The sequence below is a fragment of the Acomys minous genome (genome assembly GCF_964271855.1).
Source record: "Acomys minous genome assembly, chromosome: 11".
In the NCBI taxonomy this organism is placed as follows: domain Eukaryota; kingdom Metazoa; phylum Chordata; class Mammalia; order Rodentia; family Muridae; genus Acomys; species Acomys minous.
Window position 1 is genome coordinate 43182188 of NC_140492.1, and position 22129 is coordinate 43204316.

General features: G+C 38.4%; 1 protein-coding gene across 1 annotated transcript in view; it reads left to right on the forward strand.

Annotated features, from left to right (window-relative positions):
- BBX (BBX high mobility group box domain containing) overlaps nt 1–22129 on the forward strand; it is an 87117-nt gene that overhangs the window by 17940 nt on the left and 47048 nt on the right. Inside the window, exons 4-7 of the mRNA XM_084801084.1 lie at nt 1440–1507; nt 9359–9439; nt 12802–12876; nt 19554–19634. Coding sequence (XP_084657210.1) covers nt 1440–1507; nt 9359–9439; nt 12802–12876; nt 19554–19634 — 305 coding nt within the window. The remainder of the gene's footprint in view (nt 1–1439; nt 1508–9358; nt 9440–12801; nt 12877–19553; nt 19635–22129) is intronic.

Consider the following 22129-nt stretch of genomic DNA (forward strand, 5'->3'; position numbering starts at 1 on the left):
GCCTTGAGACCTATGTCCACCAGAGACACACAGATACTTTCACGTGTGCTCCTTCATTGACGCTTTAAATGTTAGCATTAGAGACGGTCTTTTTTTTGAGACCGGTCTCTCTGTGTTAGCCTTAGCTGTCCTGGACTTGATTTATAGACCAGGCTGGCCTCGAACTCAGTGATCCATCTGCCTCTGCCTCCCGAGTGCTGGGGTTAAAGAGACGGTCTTAAAGAATAAAGATTTCTAATGAAAATTTAACCTGGAACAAAGATCTGACACTTGACTGTTTTACTTTGTGTCTCTGCACCAGTTGACACTTGAAAGAATTAAAGCCAAAAACTTGGCTAATCAAAATATGTTAACTAGATAGTTTAGTTTTACAATTAAGTTTAGTAGTTTAGGGGTTAAGGTGTTTTTAGGTCTAGATGTTTTAAATTGATGATGTGATATGATAGCTACTGATTTACATTCAGAATTTTAGATGCACTAAGATAAGAAAGATGTTTTCTTCAAGGCTGCCAAATACAAATAGCTAAAACACTAAGAATGTAACATTTATATAATTCCTTATTGTTTCATAGTTGTTCTTGCTGTAGGTAGTTTATTATATATATGTGTAATAATATAAATGTATATGTAAAAATAAAAAATATTTAATAAAAAGAAAGTGAAAGCAAATACACACACATACATATATAATATATATTAGTTTTAAATCTTGGAGTTGTTTTAATAAGAGCCTAATTAACCTGAAGATTTATAATATCTAAAAAATGCCTGTTGTTTTACATTTATTTTGAGAATTTTAAAGAGATTATTTTCAAAGAGCACATAAGAATTTGGAGGCCATTTTGAAATTTTTGTGTCCTGTATTCCCCAATAGCCTAGTTCTTTTGGCCAGACCTGATGTCACACAGCAGAGATAACAACTTGAGATTATAATCCTCAAACTTTTCAGAAGACAAGCATGAGTATACTTCAGTTAAAAAAGACTCTCATCTAAACACCCCAGTATTGGAAAGAAGGCTTACGGTTGGAAGATGATTCATGCAACAGCTTTAGTATTAGGAAAACATGTTGTGTTGGGATGGTATTAGAGCAGTAATATTTAAGAGATTTAAAAGGCCATGTGTGGTGCTTTATGCCTATCATCCCCACACGTAAAACACTAAGGCACGAGATCATGAGTTCCAGGACAGCATGCACTTCATAGTGAGACACTGATTCAGAAAAAGCAAAATATAGAAAAGAAAAAAGGCTCCTGTATGTGCATTAAGCATACATTTATCAGGTTATATAAAGAAAGAATTTTGAAATTTTTCCACAAAATTTGTATGTGGGTAGTTTGGACTTCTGCCTTTATGAATATGAATGAATATTCTTTTTCCACTCTGTATGGTTATATGTGCTTCGTGCTTCTAAGTTGGTTATTTGTTTCTGCTCTTTAGATCCTACTCAGATGGGAGGCCTGAGCATGTTGCTGCTAGCTGGAGAACATGCTCTTGGCGCACCAGAGGTAAGCCAGCCCCTTTGTCTCCCACTGCTCGCCACACTGATCAGTCTGGGGCTCCGGCACTTAGACATCTGTATTCTGTTCACCTTCTTGCTGCTACAGTTCCACCACTTACAGCACACTGAGAAGCGTCACCTGTGTCTCTAATGTGTCGAGGGGAGCAGAAGTAGTGATTGTGGGCCAGAGGGACTGAAACACAACTCCACTGCAGAGTCTGCGGTTGTTTGAACCCAGGAGTAAGAGATATAGGATAGTCTATTGTCACTTGTTGTGCCCGTGTCATGGGCACATAGATTGCATCCTAAAATAAACTCACTCTCCTCAACACATTCCCTGTTGGTATCATGTTCTCGTTTAGACTTGCTAGTGGGAAACTGACAGTAAAAATATGAGACTGCCTGTCTCTCTAGTATCTGAGTGATTCCAGGCTCCCATTTGAGCATCTGGAATGAGAGCATTGCAAAACTGTTCCATCCTTTAAAATAGAAAAGGAGAAGGACCCAGAGCCCTCATGACTTTGTTCCTGTGATCTAGTTATCAGTCTGCATTTGCTAAATATTTTTAGATCTGATTCTGCTTAGCTGTGGCAGTTAACCACACATAATTTGCATTTGTGGCATCTTCTATTTTCTAGACCCACTTAACAGAGATCAGTTGCATTAACCTTCAGATCATGTTACTTTGCTACATTCTGGGCCTTAACATGGGAAGTTTCCATTCAAACCAACAAAGCTATTTAGGACAAAATAAAAAGAGCTATCAATATTCCCATGGAAAATGCATCCAGTACCAAACCTGTCCCTAATAATACATATTGGCAATTTTTTTCATTTTTAATACTCTTGCTTTTGCCTTTTAGCTCAATTTTATGCCAAGCCCGTGCTATTTACTGTTGTTTTAAACTGAGTAGACCATATAAATTACAGTTAGAATCTATTCAACTATAGGGGCCATTTATTCTATGATGCTGTTGTTATTTAAAGTTTATATGTGCTATGCAGAGTTCTTGAGTATATATTAAATTTAACTAATTTGTTTCTTTTCGTATTAATGTAGCAACAGTATTTGTGTACAGCTATTTATTTTGTTCTGCAAATTCTCCACTGGGAAAAAAAACCTGTGCTTGTGATTCTATGCTTTTTGCGCCTTGTGATTGTGCATGTTTCCAGCATCTAACAGCAGCATTGCTGAACGTCTTTTCCGTCCCTAACACATTATATGACCTCCTGTGGGCAAAGCACACTCTTAAGCAGTGATGGACCTTTTTACTCTATAGAGACCAGTAGACCTCATTTAGCCCATAGATTTCTACCTCTCCATTTTTATTACAATTATGTAAACTTGGTAAATAAAACTTCTGTATAGGCAGATTATCATAAGATAAATGCAGTCAATATATACTCAGGTTTTCCTGTGAAATTAAAATGAGAACAATTCAGAAATGTCGTATTTTTTATATTGAAAGAACTGCTATAAAGTCTGTTTATACTATTTGGTTTGACTAATCAAAGTGACATTTTACAGAAATTATAACACCAGAACGTATTATTGCAAAGGCATTTAAAGTGATGTAATATGTAGAGCCTTTTTTTTTAAATAGTCTTGAAGGGAAGAGGCCTTTTTATTTTTTTAATCACTCACATGAGATTTTATTACATTTAAGAAGTCCTAAGGAGAATGCTTTTTTAAGGTGTGGAATTTAATATAGGAAGTAGAGTTGTTTTTTTGTTTGTTTGTTTGTTTGTTTGGTTGGTTGGTTGGTTTTGTTTTTTTAATGCAGGTATCTTCTTTACTGTGACTGAAATGAGAAAAGCCTGCCGAAAAGCTTATATGCCTTTACAGGGCCCTGGTCTACTTGGTATGCTCCTGCAGTTACAGACAGTGTAGTTTCTTGAGATGTCAGTGGGCAAATTATACTGATGTTTGTGCTTCTTGTTTCCCCGAGTCTTCCAGGTCTGTCTGCCGTAATAGCTCTGTCACGCTATGAGTTGGGCATCTTCATGTACTGCTGTTTCTGAGCCAAGCAAGACCTTTTGCTCTTGACTGCAATAACCTGGAGTCAGGAGTAAACTATAAAAAATTTAATCTTTTATAGTTCACATAAATAATAGTCTTCATACCCGTATTATATGTAAATATTTGAGACAGTTTTTTTAAAACAATATTTAGGTTTTGAATTTATTGTTCAGGAAGAGAAATTAATATACTGAGCAAGACAAAGACATTATGGACTTGCTTGTGGCTTAAAACAGAGCAAACAATGTCTGCTGGTTGCTTGTAAGAGACAGAATAAGTGTCCCATTAGGAAATGACCCCATCATAGTGGAAGAAATAATGGAAAGATATGATATGGCATTGTAGCAAATTATTTAAGTCAGAAATCCAATAAAGTTGCTTAATCAAGAACACAGAAGGAGCCTCTTGAGCTATATGAGTGAAGCAGTCTAAATGAAACACTTAGAGATTTTAATGTGCTCGTTGTTGTTGTTGTTGTTGTTTAAAGGAGCAGGGAATAACACGGCACAGAAAACAAAGTAATACTCCTCTCTCATTGGGTTGTGGGTGAAGAGGCAGTAGAGAGTTAAGCTCTGAAATACAGTGTCAGTAGTTATTGGATGATGTGTGTGTGTGTGTGTGTGTGTGTGTGTGTATGAAATATATATATATATTTCACAGCACTTAATTGTATTTAATTTCATGTTTTATTTTAATCTAATGATAAAAGTTTGATTTTAATACCCTTTCATTTACTGAGTTGTTAAATGGACTTTAAGGAACTTGGGGTGAGGAATAATAAGACATAACTGAGCCCTACAGAGTAGGGGACCATACAGCTAACTTCATTCAGCACTGCTTCCTTCCAGAGTGCGGCTCCTCAGTGCCTTAGGTAGGAGTAACACATCCCTAGCAGTTTCAGGAGTTAAGCTTTGACTCCTTATGAATAGCTATTAAGCCGTCAAGTGAGGGGCCAGGGGCATAAAGGCTAGCTAACTGTCCATGGCAGTCTAGCTGCCAAGTGGCAGAACTGGGATTGCACTCAAGTGGGACTGGCCAGTTTTGTGCAGCACCCAGGAGACTTTGTGACTCAGTTCCACCTACCACCCTCAACTCGGGCCCCTTCCCTGTGCTCTGTTTTATATCCATGCAGAGCTAGCAGCAGGCATGGAGCAGAACATTTTGAGGACTGCTTTCAGGCTAGACAGGGCTAAGGCCTTCATGTTGGTTAGTTCGTTCAGCCTACCCAAGAATCCTATCCTGTCAGGTCCTTGTTGCATCCCCCAAGGCCATAGAGTTTTGAAATGGAAGCTGACAGTTTTCACTTTCGTTTTTATTTTTTAATTTGTTTTCTAGACAGGGTTTCTCTGTGGAACATCCTTGGCTGTCCTGGAACTCACTCTGTAGACCAGGCTGGCCTCAAACGCACAGAGATCTGCCTGCCTCTACGTCCCAAATTCTCAGATGAAAGGCATATGCCACCACCACCAGCAACTTCATTTTTATTTTTCTTATCGGTGGAATATGCAAAATTCTTTTCTTGCCTATCAGTACAGCTGAGTTAATTTGATATGCGCCTGTCTTAGACTAGTGTGTTTGACTGTTCCAGGAGAACTATACCCACTAAGTTCTGTTGTCCCTGCTTCATCTTTTCTGGTCCTTACCTATCTTTTCACAGGTTTAATGCCTCTAAATACACTTTGTTAGGACATGTGCTATGTTTAAATTCATACAGTGAAAAGGAAGTAGGTGCCCCAAGGATTTGGGGTTTGGTTGTTCGTTTGTTTTAGTTCTTTCTTTCCAAGTCTCCCTCTTTATATCACTTGATAAGTAGTACTGTTTGTCATGCCAAGGAGCCCAGACTCTTCCATTAGTAGTGGGTCTCAAAGCCTAGGAGCCCAAACTCTTCCATTAGTAGTGGGTCTCAAAGCCTAGGCAGTCAGGTTGGTTTTCGTAATCTGTGCTGGCAGTCATAGATGTTTAAACATGCCAAGAGGATAGAGTGGCTTCCCGTTTTATCAAATGTAAAACAGACAGAAAGATACATTCCTTTGTCTCAACTCTTACTACAGCTGTGTGTAGAAACAGCATGGAGTTTCCTGTACTCTTGTATGAGCTCTGCTGCACAGATAGGAAACCTTTATCCATGGACTGGAGACAGGGTTATGGTGGCCTGGATGCCCTGAGTAAAAGTAGGATCCCCTTTCTGCCAGGTGATACAACAGGTTCTAGGAAGCACAGGGCTCTCTGGTGTGTTGACTGTGCTTCTCGTGGTATCCCAGTACTGGTGTAGTATACCAGTGTCAGGTAGCCACTCCGACATGCTCCTCTATGCTAAGCTCTATCTTCCCATGAAGGACACTCCCTTCCCCCATCAAGCTCTCTCTCTCCTCTCACATCTTCTCTCAGCTCGACTTACCCTACAGACACTGGTGTAGTCTGACCCTTCTGCCGATGCCCGGACATCCTTCAAGACAATTACTGAGGACTGGCAAGTGCTATCTCTGACTTAATGGGGACCCCACATCTCTGCAGCTTTATTTCCCCTACCTGCTAATTGGCCTCCTGCTTCCAGTCACTCCCAGCCCTGGCTGTCCTGCATGCCTGACATAATTATCTAACTGCATAGCGCTCATCGTGCTCTTGCTCTAACTAAAACCCTTGGCTTATCCGTCTGTGTCCTCCAGCTTAATTTTCACACCTCACCTACTCCCAGTTCAGTCTGATTCATCTCCCACTACACTTGCATTGCATCTTATTGTTTACCCACTCCAGGAAAGTCACCTTTTCTCAAAAACACAGCAAAGATTTGCCTCTATACACTCTCACCTGCCATGACTTTGTTATTCTCACTTTTCCTCTGAGGGAAATTCCACCGTTCTTTCCAAGTATACCTCAGATATTATTCTACCTCTCTCCACTCATACAATGAAGGATTTTTCTCCGTGCTCCAGGGACTCTTCTAATATGCCTCCACTGTGTATTTCTGCACTGTAGTTCTCCCCTTCACTTGAATTGCAAACAGACCAAGAGTCTGGCCCATTCTCTTAGCCATCATTTTATTCCCAATTTCATACTGGATGCAACTGATATTTAAACTTCTTAAAGGCATCAATCCCCATGGCTGGTACCTAGTTTTATTGGACATTTGAATGATAAATATATATTTGAGTTAGCAAGAGTAGGAATATACGATTGATCTACAGTGCTCACTTGCCCCTTTAGTGATTGAGTGTTCGTCACAGTGCCAAGCAGTGTGCGGCTCTTGCTTTGTGATTTGCAAAGTGGAAACAGCCGCTTGTGGTCATAACTGGCTCAGTCATTCGTTGTATCCAGAGACTGGACCTGGGATTTTTCCCTATCTGATTTGCTCTTGTGGGGAAAAACTGTCACTTACTTTGTCATAATGCTTAATTATACTCATCATTTCTCTTCTTTTGTTATTGAGAATCAGCTTAATCAAAGTTGCTGGCAATTGAGTGTAAGGTTTGAATGTGCTTAAGCAGAAATCCCTGTAGCTGTTTTCTTTTTTGGGTATATAGCAACACCTAGTGGCTTTATGTATTATTTCAGAGACTTTCTAAAACAGGGTTGCTTATTTCCTTCGCTTGTATAATCACTTATTTCTTTTCTCTCCATTAATTCATAAGAATAGATGCTGATCCATACAAATCATTCCCCCAATTAACTAAATAACCTGAAATTTTTATATAGCATTTTATATATTTCATAAGGTCTGGGACTCTTAATAGAGCCTTTTGTAGGAAATCCATCTTTCCTTTGATAGTATAGAATTTTCTGTTCTACATATTGTAGAAACATTTTTACATTTTGAAATCTTTATATAAAAATTCCTAACGTGTACCACATCTGATTTTACTTTGTTAAAGTAAGATATTCATACTTACCTTGGTGACATGGAATCATAGTTACAAATGTAAATTACTGTTTTGAATATATACATTCTGATGAAATTTTAATGGGCAATTTACCCTACCTTAATTTGTTCTAGATAAACATTTATGTAAGCTCTTTAGTTTTCCTAAAAACTGTGTTCCCTGCTTATTGAAACTTACAGCTAAATCAAAAGGAGGGAGGATTTGGAGAAAAGAAAGCTCTCTGTCCTCTCATGCTACTGGCGTTGTTTATTTTTACAACTCTTTCTCCTCCTTTTTTAATCTCTACTTTGACTTCTATCATGATACTTCTTTTTACTTTGGACTAGGTTTAGGTAGCCAAGTTACCAAGTAGGTAGTTTAGTAGTATCCCAGGCCCCAGGCTCTTGACTTTATGCTATTTTCATTATACTTAACTGGCTACACTAACTCACAGACACCTAGATTTTGAGAAATCACAGGGTCCCCTCGAGTAAATTACTGGATTAGTGGTTCTCTTTCTGTTACTTTAGCCACTGGGCATACTTTGTTGTACTTTACTGCCAGGTCACACACACACAAGCAAATGGAGTCAACAGGTATTTTCTTTTGTTTGCTGCATGGTTAACACAAGCACACACAAATAGCACTTTTTTTTTTTTGGTCGGTTGCCTTTTCCTTTAAAGTGAAAATAATTAGATGTTCTTCCTAGAAAACCTAACTTCATGATCCAAGTGTGCAGGAGAAACACACTGATTTGCAACTTTACAAGAACTCTTCTCAAGTTTCATTAGTTCACTTAGTATTTGTTTTTGAAACAGGCAGGTCTCATGTGTCCAAGGGGGACCTTAGACTCCTGGTTCCCCGCCCCCACTTCCTCAGTACCACAGGCATGTGCCACGCTCCCATTCCCTGTATAGCTCAGCAAATATTTCTCAGTATCTATGCTGTGCCTAGGCAGTTTAGAGAATAACATAGTCATGGGCCCCGATCTTCACTAGCATTCACTACTGAGGTAAGTATGTCACCTGATAAGGAAAATTTTATTTCTACTACAAAAATAAAAGAGGAAATATATATTCTGGGAAGACTCCTGGAAGTAGTTTATTATAATTATTGTTAATATTGAAAATGCCATGACAGTAACAGAATGTTAAATGTTTACCAGCCTAACATCGCAACAAGAGAAGTGTTTCTTTAGTAGACACTAACCTCCTTAAGATTGGGCCTTATGCTATGAATATGGGAAAGCCCTGGAAAAGAAGAGTTTGACTTTTGGGTGTTTTTTTTTTCTCAGAATTATCGTGTCAGGGCTCATTCGTGATTTTGTGTGGTCGTGTAACAGGAAATGTAGAGGCAGCATAGTACAGGGAAGTAGGTGTTCTCTGGATTTGTGACGGAAAGCCTGCAGTAAAATGCTGATCTTTGTACATGTTCTGAAAGTACCAAGCTGCCTGTCTATTGATGTCATTAATTAACACTTGAAGGTCACTTGCATAGAAGAACTTTGTACACTGTACTAGTTATTCTGTGTTGCCATGAAGAAATATCATCAGCAAAAGCAACTTACAGAAAAGGTTTACTTTGGCTTACAGTTCTAGAGGGCTGGAGTCCGTGGTGGCAGGGAAGGCATTGCATGCCAGCAGAAGCAGGAAGCTAGTCGACAACATCTTTATGGACACACGGGAAACGGAGAGCAACCAGGAAGTTAGGCAAGGCTATACACCTGTTTCCCAGTGACAAACTTCCTCCAGCAAGGCCATACCTCCAGCAATTCCCACAGCCTTCTCAAACTGCACTGCCAACTGCAGACCCAGCATTCACACCCGCAAGCCTGTCATGGACATGTCTCCTTTAGGCCACACTCAGTAATCCAGTATTTTCTGTTGTTGTTGCCTCAGTCGTTAGATTGAGAGATAGGGATGCTTTAGGTGGCATTTGTCTGCTGTTGTCATGATGCTCAGACTGTCTGTCTTTCTTTCAGGCATCCTCTGGTCCTTGCAGGTCTGATAGTTCAGAGTCTCCTGAGTTGCGTCAGAAGTCACCATTGTTTCAGTTTGCTGAGGTAATGTTTGCATCTTACACCTAACTAATCGGGGAGTCATTTATAGTGAGCTTAAATTTGGGTTAATGACAACAAAGAAAAACAGCAATGAACCTACTCGGCTCAGTTAATTATAAATGGACCCATATAATCAAAGATTCTAAGAGATATGGGACTCCAGGGCTTTTTGTTTGATTAGTTTTGAGACAGTCTCCTATATAGCTAGGCTGATATCAAACTCATGATCCTGCCTCTGTTTGGCAGCTGCAGGGATTACAGACATGCACTGCCTTGTGGCGTGCTAGTGACTTTAGTTGAGAAATAACTACGTGTTTATAGATGCTTAAGTCATCCTATTATGATTAAACTAGAATTATTATTAATAGATACATTTTGATTGGTAAATTTAAATACAGAATAAACTCAGAGCTGTTACCTATTAATTCTTTCTTTCCTCCTCTCCTTCTCCTCTTCCTTCTTCCTCCTCTTCTTCTCCTTTTTGTCTTCTTCGCCTGTTTTCTAACAGTGCTGTAGCATGAAGCTTGTCAGAATCTTCCGTCGTAGAGCAGAAGTGTTAGCTCGGTGTCAGTGTCAAAGCAGATATTAAAACTGCTTCTGAAAGGATGTCAGTTAATCCTAGGACTCAGTATGAACTCCGCTCACCCGCCATCTTTAAGCCACTTGTTCTTACTTTAATTGTTTAAGTTTTCTTTTGTTTTTCTGTCCTGCCACAGATTGCAGCAGGACAACCATACTTTTAAGATTTGTCTTGTGTGTTTGCAGTGGCACCTCTTTCCAGTCCTTTCAGAGTATTTACACCTTTCCTAGCTGCTTTGCCTATACCACCAGAGTGTCATAGTATGTATTTGTTCATGATACACATTGTCTCTTTTTGTCCTTGGCTGCAGACTGCTATGAGTTTGGGTTGTTTTGAATATCGATTTCCCCAAGGACTTAACATAGTGGAGAATTCTTGCTGTAGTCCCTTTTCAACAGTTAGACACATGCTGATTGAGGTTGGGCCCAGCTTCAAGCAGGGACGCTTAGTAAGTGATCCCTGAAGTCCTAATGATAGAATGAACTCTAAAAAGTTTTATTTGAAATTGTGTAGATATCAGGATATGTGTATGTTGAGAGCTCTATAGCATATGTAAGATTGCAAAGAGACTGTGACAGTATTGTTTTTATATGAAAGATCTTGATATTTCTCAAGGAGATCCTATTTGCATCACTAATTGAAATTACACTTTATACCAACATTTCTTTATGAGTATCCTTTTGTTTAATGGATTAATTAATTATTTCATTAAATGCTTTTCCAAAAAAAAAAAAAACAAGATGAATTTTAATAGTGGTTCTGTTTGAATCACTATCTGAATTAATTCCTGAAGAGGTTTTGGCTTTTTTTTTATATGAATTGTAAATTTTTTTTCTTAACTTTATGTACAGCTAGTGGGAATGAAAAGTATTATTGGAAGTAAATCCTACTAATTTCATAAATCCTAAGGCTTGAGGAAAGTCCCTGAAGTCTTGTTTGTGTAGCTTATCATGCTTGCACATAGTATTACCTGAGAACTGACAGAGTTGATAGATGGACCAAGAAAAGTTACTCAAATTCAGCCTGGAATGTCTTGAAATCATTTGGTTAAATTCTATCTTTTGTTTGTCTGTTTTTTCAAGACAGGGTTTTTCTATGTAACCCTGGCTGTCCTGGACTCACTTTGTAGACCAGGCTGGCCTTGAACTCACAGAGATCTGCCTGCCTCTGCCTCCTGAATGCTGGGATTAAAGGTGTGCTCCACCACACCCTGCCAAATTTTATCTTTTTATGATGTTTTTCTATCTAGTTGATATTTATTGATATTTAATTTTAAATAGCTTATCTAATTCAAAAGATAAGGTAAGTTTAAATTTTTCCTACTGGCTCCAATAGTAAATAGTATCAATAGTTCAGGAAGCCTTTATAGCAACCTTGTCTCTTCTATGTATCACCTTTGATACTGTGCTGCTATATGTCCATAATGTTTTGTAAATTTTCTAAAAGTCACTTTTATAGCTAAAGACTTGGGGTCAAGGTGCATTTATTGTTCATTGAGTGCTCTGTAATGATTGGACACTGTTCTCTTCAGGGAACTGCAAGTGGGCTGGAATGACAACACCCAAGACTCCTGCTAACTTCCACTCGCTTTCATTCTGCTCTGCAGCTGAGCTTTGTCCACTGTGGAACAAAAATTGATAACTGTCTTTGCTCTTTAAAAATTCTTGCAGTTATTTCATTCTGGTCCTCAGAACAGCTTGAGGGTACCACGGTATTTGTACTCAGTGAAAACAAAATATTGTATGAAATTGCAGAATTTTCTATACTGTGTTAGACACTGAAGTGTGTATAAGCTTTGTTTGATAGGAGGCTCCTGGTGCTACAACAGAAGGAAATTGGGGCTGGTGGGGCCCAGGGTGGGGGGTGGCAAATTCTGCAGGTAAAATGCTGAGACCGCATAAGTGAGAAAACTAAGCAAGAGTACTTGCCAACTATGGGGATGCACAGACAGGAAAATCCATGGAGTTTGCTGGCCAGCCATTGACTGAGGGAGACAGCATCAACCTTTGTCCCCTACATGCATGTCCACAGACAGAAGGAAATGCTTTCACATTTGTTCAGATGTGTTCAAACAGTTGTCTATGCCAGACAATACATTTTAAGGCCTATTTATTTCTCATCGCAACTCGATAAAATAGGCATTAATATTAATATTAATGTACAGTGGGGAAATTAGTCCTAGAAAATTTAACTGAGGTCAAATTGCTACTAGGTAGAGATGAGATTAAAACCCAGATTCTCAGACGCCACTTCTAAGTGCAACCCACTTACTGTTTGACTAAAAAGCAGATTGTAGAGTGTTGGGAAGAGTGTGAACTTTTAATAATATGTCTTCTCACTTTTTTGGTGGGGAAAGGGTTTAAAAACAAAGCTTCTCAGTGTAGCCCTGGCTGTCCTGGAACTTGCTCTGTAGACAAGGCTGACTTTGAACTCAGAGATCCTCTTTCCTCTGCCTCCCTACTGCTGGGATAAAAGGTGTGCACCCCTATGCTCAGCTCTAATACTATGTTTTTGAAAAAATTCATTGAAATAAAGAAATTCATCTCAACAATTCTTTTTAACGCCATTTGATACACATCTGATATTCTTCTAAGGGGTATGGCAATGACCAGGCTCTTTTTATTTATACAACCACTGCCTTCCTTTATAATTTTGTGTTGATTTTCCAAGAAGGACTAAGAGTGGCCACTCACTTCTGAATCTACATGGAGATACGCGGCAGAGTCTCGTAGTGCAATGTAGTGAAGAATTCCTCAAACATGAAGCATGTCTTGTTTCCTTTCAGATATCTTCAAGGACATCCCACCCTGACGCTTCTTCAAAACAGTGTCAAGCATCAGCCTTGTTTCAGTTTGCAGAGGTAAAGCAGATCAGAAATCATGCCTACCTTTGAAAATGCTGAAAAGGAATCTTCATAACATGTTGAGCTTTTTGCCATGTTCTTTCCATGATATACAGAGGATTCATGGGCTTTTGTTGCTATTGGCATAATCATAGTCAACTCAGCTCCAGGTTTCATGACCATTTTATAAGCATTCGCTAGAGCTCATTCACAGCAGGCACTCATCAGTGATTCATTTATTTCATTTTATCTTCTTAATTTACTTTAATCTTAAAAACAAAACAAACAAGCAAAACCTCTTCTTTCAACATGAATATCACAGAATTCTAGTTAAGTGTTTCCAGTAGTAAAATAAGATACTGTAATTGATCCAAAACCTTCTCTAAGCAAATACAGTGGTGAATATGACTTGTTAAGTTGTCACTATGCAACTTTCCACTGGCTGTAGCTCCAAGCCAAAGTCTAATCCTTGGCTCCACTCAGGTCAGTTTTTCAGGATCTCCAGTTTCGTTGGCTTGTCATTCAGATAGCATGCACCAAACAGTATTTCTAGGTTGGTGTCCTTCGTTTGCCGCAACTGTGCTCATCCCTAAAGAGCTATATGACAAACAGTAACACGGATGTAGATCACAGATATAGGGGGAAAAAATCCTCCCTGCTTTAGGTCCTTGTACTTTTTCCTTTTCATTAATTCCAAGAAAACTGCATATCAGAATTTAAGTAATGTTTTATAGAATTGAAAGAAAATGACAGACAAGATGGCTCTCTTTAATATTGATGCTTCGAATTACTTTGATTCATTTGAGTAAGGAGTGCTACAAAAAGAAATGTAAAATGATATCCTTTTGGCAAGGGAAAACCTAGCATTTTACTTTGAAAATGAGAAAAAATTACTTTTGACTCTTATATATATTTTTTAAAAGTAGCTTTTTCACTCTTCGTCTTGGGGCCCTTCTGAGACTCATAGCACCACCTGGCCTGCTCATGTCAGGCTACTCAGCTATGATAGTTGCTTTAGTTGCCGAGGACTATTGTATAAAACTAGTAACAAATGCAAAATGTTATTTCATGACGAACAATTTGCTTGACGCGTCTGAACACATTAATATTTCATTATAATTTTCCATTCTGATAAGCAGACTGCTCTTTTCATTGTTTGCTGGAAATAGTTTTCTTTCATATCATTTCCTCATTCTTTTCCAGTTATTGATACCAATTTATTGTTGCTAAATATTTTTCAAGAGTTAAAAAAGAATGCTGGTGTGTTAATTGAATTTATTTTTAATGTTGACATCTAAGCCATTCTAATCCAGTTTTTTTTGAAGCATTTCATACAAGATAGAATTTATTGTTGTAAAGTCTTCACCCTGTACCATAAATCAGAAAGGTGTGGTATCATATTTGATATACCTGATATATATATATATATATCAATTACTAAAATTCATCTATTTACTATAAAATGTCAATGTGGAATATCTTGGCCAATCTGTGTACCTAACAGAATGATTAACTGGTACTTAAAAGATACTATCATTAGATGATAGCAGCCCCTGAAGAACTGGAAAAGGGTTGAAGGGCCAAATTGATGGTGTAAGGTCCTCTGTCCTATGATATGCAGAATGAGATCAGTGAACCTCCTAAGGGAAATAATTTGTGCTGAGTGTACTCCCCATCAAGTGACAAAATTTGGTCCTTGCCTCTCGGTTGTACTGTTTTTCCCACATAGGGACAAAATCTTCCTAGACAGTTTTCAAGGAAACATCCACAGATGCCACAGTAGTGCTTAGTAGCAGTCATCCCCAAAGTTTTTTTGGTTGACACAAAGCATCTGTGGGATCTGAGGAAGCTTGAGATTGTTAATTTGAAAATTCAGTGGAAGCTGTTTCAAGGGATTGTAGGGTAAGTCATGCATGCTGTCTAACCCAGGCTGGATAATGTAAGCAAATACAACTTGTGCTCTGCCCGAAAATCTGATGTAGTCTTCTCCCCTCTACAAGCCTATGGGAACTGTTGCTCTTCTATTTTGCATAGGATGTTGATACAAGCCCTTTTAAGGTCTGAGCAAATTAAACAAAGGGTGGCACTTGGAGTTATTTAACTGTATTTGTGACATCTGCTTTACATAAGAGAACTCTGTGCTTCTTTAGAGATTCATAACTTGTCTAGACCTTTTCCTTGGGATGGATAAGAGCATTAAGTTTCAAGAAAGTATTTTACCATGCGACCATATTGTCATCCTAATTGTGGGCCAGCTTACATAAGGCTGACATGTTAACTAAATAAACTAATAAAAGTTGTCTGCCAAAATCTAGGATGAACATATATATTGTAGTAGAAATAAAATAGCCTGTTATCACTACTATGATATACTCCCCTGATTTTTATAATTATTTCACAAAACAACATCACCTTTCAGAAATTACTGTCTTAATTAGTTTGTAGCAAAGGTTTTCACACTTTATAACATGTCAGTGTCTCCCACAAGGGCTTGTCCAGAGTCCTGTGCTCTCCTTCCAGGACTTCTGAATATACCCGGCCGAGACTAAGCCTGAGAGTTTACATCTGCAGCAGGTTCTTTTAGGGAGCCACAGCCTAAGGCTACTGTTCTCCAGTTGCTGCTAACTCACATATTATCGTTAGTGCTAATGTCCTTTTATTTCATAGAGGGTAGAAACAGAGGAAGGAAATAAATGTTTGATTAAAAATTACTATTTTACACCCCATCTGTTTTCTGAGGGGTTCTTTGTCCTATTACTTACTTACTTAAGGGAGTTGGTGTTTACATATTTAGGAAACATTTCACTCTGTAAAAGTGCTTAGTTTTGAAATATTTGTAAGATAGACATGTGAAAGCATTCTTGCTAACTTCTTTGGAGACATTGGGCCATGTGTTCTCTTAGAAATGAGTTATTTATTCTAAGTAATTATCAAAGGAAACACACTTATTAAAGACTCTGGCCATTTCTTAAGTTGAAGATGGTTTTTGTTTTTTCTTTCATAGCTAGTTCTAGGCTTCTGCCTTGAAAGCTAAGGAGGAGTTTCTATTTTCTTTTCTTTTTAACCAAGTTTGGTCACCTTAAAAGCCTATTGAAATTAACCTACATGGAACCATAGCTCGGTAAAGTAGTTTTTCTATAGGTTCCTTATGTATGTTTATATTAAAGAAGATAAAATAATGTTCCTGCTTTATGAGATCTAGAAAGGGAGTGCTGAGATTGCCTGCCCCTATGTCAGTCACCCTCCTTTCATTTTGATGCTCATATTTCATCTAGATTCATCTTAGCCCATCCTGTGCACCATCACTCTCTGATCCTTAGCTCTGATATATTCAGTTGGTCAAAATGAGTTTTCTGTCTGTATTGTTGTTCGCAGGTAGAGAGGCACATCACTTGCTTTAGGTCTAGTTCCTGAAGATCGATGACTGAATACAATGCTAGAAGGGAGCTTTGTTTTCTATTATTTAATAGGTCTAAAATACTCGGCCAAATCACACATTCCCTCTCTGATGTGTGGTTAGCTCTTAAACCTAGTGTATATCTTTGCATTGAAAAATAACATACTTACTAGAAAGACATGCCTAATTTATATGATTTAGACAAATAGATTTGGACATTAAACCTTGCCAGTATAAGTAGAACCATAATCATACTAAATTTAAGGTTTTGTTGCAGTACGATATAAGCAATTGGTACAAATTTAGGGCATTCACTTTCATGATGGAATACTTAATATGTTACAGAATATTGCATTCCATAAAAATACTATATACTTCACCGCAACTAGTCACAGAACATAGTATGTGTTTTATTGGAAGCATTAACATTTCTTTCAAAGTAAGCAATGCCAGCTAGCCTCAAATGTCCATTTTCCCTTTGATTTATTTATTTGTGCAGTAGTTACTAGTCATTTTCTTCTATACTAGTGTCTGTAATGCCTTATAATTACAAAAGATTTCATCATCACCTAATTGGACTCTGATCTTTACCACCTGTTTTCCATGTACACTCATGCACCTCAAGGAGACAATAAAAGTGATAACTTTTCTTAGCATTTTTTTCTGTCTCAGATACTATTTCATCTACCCTCTTACTAACCTTTATGAATGGTTACAGTCTTATCTAAGTATTACATAACAGGAAAACAGTAGAATTAACATTCTGGCAAGTACCATATATAACAAGGAAAACAAAATTCATGGCTATGAGCATACTGTACAATACTCTCTATCATCACACACTGATGAGTGGGAACCAATTTAGGCCAGTCATTGGAAAACAGACATTAATAATATTGTTCTTACTTAAAAGGAAGCATGTCCCTTACATTGGAAAACTTTTTGCAGGAGTGAACAGTAACAAAATGACAGATTAACATTTATGTGACTTAGTCTTGAAATTGAAGCCATCATCACAGATGAAATTACTAAAAGAAAATGTGTAATATAAAGAGCAAGTGGGCCCTAAAAGAAAACTCTGATGAAAGCTTGTATTTATAGGATCACTGTAGAAAGATGCCACAGAAAAGATTAGCAAAAAATGGTCTTGGAGGTAAATCTCCAGGAATCGAAGCCTGGGAGGAGTTTCCCAACAGAGAGATCAGCAATGCCAGATGCTGCGGAGAAATCTAGAGAAAGACTGAGCCATCTCAATTATATGTCCAGTCTTCAACCAACCTCTGATAAAATATCTACACTTCAAAAAATATTGTAAAAGACATGTTTAGGGAAATCATCCCATGAAAATTTTATCAGGAGAATTTGAACCTCTCACACACATACACTTTTAGAAATCAGGCTTTTAAGCAGCCTTGAATATTTTAGATAGTGTCTTGTAGCCGTGATTAAGTAAACACCTCAGAGATTAAAAAAAAAGGGGGGCAAGCTGTTCCATTGTGTAAGAAACCACCTCAACAGTGCATTCTCAGATGGCAGGGAGTTCTTAGTGTAAACTGTGCTGCATGAGGCACCAGATACAGCGGAGATGAAGTGCAGTCAAGTAACAGCGATTGTGGAACAAAAAGAACAGCAGAAGGAGCTGAAGGAAGAAGTACAGCGATGGACCTCTGTGCCGCAGTGCTTCCCAGCATGCATTCTTACAGTAATGCTTGCTTATGCAACGAAGTTGACAGTCTACAAATTATGAAAGTTAATACATTGTATCCTGACATTTCCTCTCTAAACTGCTCGATTTCATTGTGTCACCAATTTTGGAATGGTACTAAAAGTGTGTACATTTGTTACTGATTATGATAGATTGTAAGTATTGATTTTTGTACCATCTATTGAGAGGAAACATGGCGTCAGAACCCTGCTAGTCCCTAACATAAACTCTAATCTCTACAGTGCAATGCTGGGTAGGCTTTCTTGTATTTTAAATAAGTGAGGCTCAGCGTCCTGGTTATTTGCTTAAGTCTACATAGCAGAAAGTAATGAAGGCATGGCTGGCTGGCACAGAAGCCCTAGCTCCTACATCATATAACCTTGGTTCCGGAGCCTGACAGTTATGTTCAGCACTTCATTCCTTAAGTTCCTAAGAGTCGGTGATAATAATGTTTCCTTTCGCTTAGTCTAGGGATAGGTGAACAATTAAAGTCAACCTGTCCTGAAATAGTTAAGAAGTGGTGTGTGTCATGAAAATTTTGATAGCTGGATATATTCCAGACTTCAGAAAGGTTGAGCTCCTTAAGTTACCTTCAATATGTGATTAGAATGGCCATACAATCTAATAAAAGTATACCTGTGAGCACCCATGCATGCCATCTGTCCCAGGGCCGGCACTCCTTAGACTCACCTGTAGTCACTAGGTCACCTGTGTCACTGCAAGTTATTGGGCTGGATTGTCTCCTAAGCAAAACTGATGAAGCTTTGTGCACACTGAGGAAGAACACGGAATCGTAGAAACCACAGAAATGGAGAATGCTTAGACCTTAGATGCTTAGCTACCTGCTCTGATAGTGACTTCCCCAGGGGAAGAAATCTGTGTTCATGTCCTTCTGTGTGTATCTTCTTCTCAACTCCTACTGAGGCTAAAAATTGAAAACGAAGTTTTCATATGAAAGAGTAGTGTTGCTCATTCATAATATTATTCAGACACTGCTTAGCAAAATGTGCCAACATGTATACAGTCAGTACAATGTCATGAGTGCTGATGTACCCAGCATAATGAAGGCAGGTTCTTAACTGAACCCCATAAATTTGAGATCTATTAGTCGTAGTTTACGCATGGTCTCTGAGGGGCAGTCAGTATTTTACATAAAATTCTTAGCCTCCTCAAACTCTTGTCATATTGCCTCCCACATTAATAATGAGTTCTTTCCACAGAAATCCCAAACATTTCCTTAAAAACTAATTGATCAGTAAAGGCAAAATAATTCCATATCTCTCTGTTTAGCAAACTGTTGAGTTATTTCTTAAGTAGAAATCAACATGCATATCATGCTAAAGTTAAATTTAGAGTTGGTGATATGAAAGATAATATGCTTGTCATTCTATAGCTACCAAAGCTGCACCTATTTTTGAGCAGTACAAATGCGTCTCAAAATGATCGTTCCATATTTGATCTAGTTAAAGCAGGTTGGTAGTTGGAAGCAATGTTAGACCTATAAACTTGAGAAAACTTCTAAATATGTGGGTAGGAAACCAAAGGTTCTGGCATCAAAACTAATGCTGTTTGTGTGGCTTGTTTTCTGTGTAGATCTCTTCAGGCACTTCGCAGTTGGGTGATGCCGAGCCTGTGAAACGCTGTGGAAATTCTGCACTCTTCCAGCTGGCAGAGGCAAGTCATGAGAAGTTAAGCTCTGCAGATGTGGGAACCACAAAATAATGACAGTAATATTTCTTAGGCTGTTCTGTCTCACCTGTGACCACACGCCTGCCATTTCTAGTCTTCAACAGTGAGAGGGCTGCCTTTCTCTTACAGTGAAAAGTGCTGCTACTGAACATCATTAAGCACAGATAAAGATTACCCAGGAATGTCACAAAATAGGCCTGGCCTGAACACCAAAAATAACTTATTTTATTTTCTTCTTTGATTTTCTTAAGCCACCTCTAAATCTCTAAAATGCACCATCTTTAGTCGGCATGATTTGTGTGTGTGTGTGTGTGTGTGTGTGTGTGTGTGTGTGTGAAACATTCAGGTGACACATTCTGATATCTGATTTTAGAGTATCGCTGGCACATTTGATGTGACATGCTGCCATTACTCCACTGGCAAAGGAGAAGGCATGCGGAAGTTGCAGCATTTCTACCATGCTGCGACCATTCTGTCTAAAGGGGGTATGTCACCAACACCAGCACCCTCTCGATATGAAGAAGATGATGAGAAACCCTGATGACTAAACTTTTTCTTTTCCTTCCCTCTCCTTCCAGTGTGTTCCCTCTGAGTTCTTTTGTGAGTGGCATGGTTCCTTTATAAATTCTTGTTAGCTTACTGAGCTTAATGTTATTACCCATCATTTTATCATAAAACTCTGAGTTTAAAATCTTCTAAGTTGATATCTTTAAATTGGGATTATAAAGCCAAGTACAAATCAGGAATACAAGGCCCAGAGACAGTAGCAGATACAAACACTAGGACAAAACTAATCCATTGTATCAGATGCCAGGCTTAACATGGTTCTTGGGCAAAACAAATTCAGACGCAAAGGGAGGGACTGTGAAGACCAGAAAGCTCAGCAGGCAGTGGAGACTAGTTCTAGAAGGCACTTCAGGCTTTGTCAGGGTCTCGATCAGAAGTAGCCAATAATGAAAGTACCTCTGCAGTTAACCCTGCAGACAGACCTCAGTTAACAGACAGATTGTGAGGTCATGGATTTTCTAGACTCTAGACTGTCAAAACAGCTTATTTGAAATGACCATTTCTCTTGAATAATATGGATGTATGAGCCATCTGCCTTTTCTGGTTATTTAATTTCTCTGTGTATACACACATGTATAAAACTATGAAGTATTAAACAACACCAAAATATAAAACAAACTTGACTTTCTATATAACATTTATCTTTATTAAGCTGTTTTTGATGGTAACATATGAACCTTTTGGGATGCTTTGCTATACAGGATGCTAAAGAGGCAAATCTGCTTTGTCATTTTCTTTCAGTCATAAAAAGGATTTCTTATTAAATCAGAGCTCATTAAAAAAAGCATTCTTCTAATTTGTAGGGATGCATCCCAAATATGAAACAGATGCTATGGTTTAACAGATGCTTGAATGCTAGTATCATAATTTAAAGGGGTAAATTTACTGAAATAAGGCTGTTTCAGTTTTAAAAAATCAACTTTGCAACATTCGAGTAAAAATGTGTGGTTCTGATGAAGCTGGGTTGCTGAAAAATCATTTGCCAATATCTTTATTATTATTTGTGCCCTGTGAATCTGATGCTATAACATGAATAGTGTGTTTTTTAAGAACATTCCAGTGGCTAAGCAAGCATCAACTGGGGAGTGGATGAACCAGCATGGCTAATGATCACCAGAAAATTAATGCTCTCTTTAATTTTGCATCCCGTTTGTCTTTTTTTTGGGGGGGGGGGGAGCATGGCCTTTTTTTTTTTCCTTCAACAAATTATGTATACGTGTTTCTGGTACCTCTAAAAAGTAGCTATAGAGACAGACTTAAACTTACATACTCCAAAGGGACAACCATCAAGAATTAGTTCCAATTTAGTCTGTATCCTTTTCCTTCAGCTACCTTCAATACCCTAACAGGCCTCCCATCACCGCCTCAACCCTCAAACCATCCTAGCGGGTGATATGTGGGATACCTTGTCTTTTTTCTCCCTGAAGATAGAAGTATTCTCCATTCTGTCCTCCAGTCTGTCAGGAAAAGAGAAGTCAGCTCTCCTGTGAGAGAGTAAGAGCAGACATGCACGCAGCCTATTCTCATGGCTCGGTGAGGAACAAGAAATGTTCTAGCTGTAAGTGTATTGCGACATCCTTTACTTACCTGACCACGCACAAGCAGAACAAGGGAGCTGGCAGCAGGAAGACTTGGAGAGGCTTTCTCTATTCTTAGTTTTGACATTGGAGCACTTATGCATATTTCCCAAAGGTAAAGTAAATAAATAGAAAGTAGATTAGTTTGATCAAGCAGGAGGTCGCTAGACACTAACGGGGAAGGACTAGCAGACAGCAGACCTGCAGCAGTCATGTCAGAGAAAATACAATGGAACTGCCTCTGCTCAAGAGGCTCTCAAATACTGTGAGAGGCTGGAGCGATTGTACCCATACAGCTGTCTTGGTCAAAATACTTATCAATGTAACTTGGGTCAA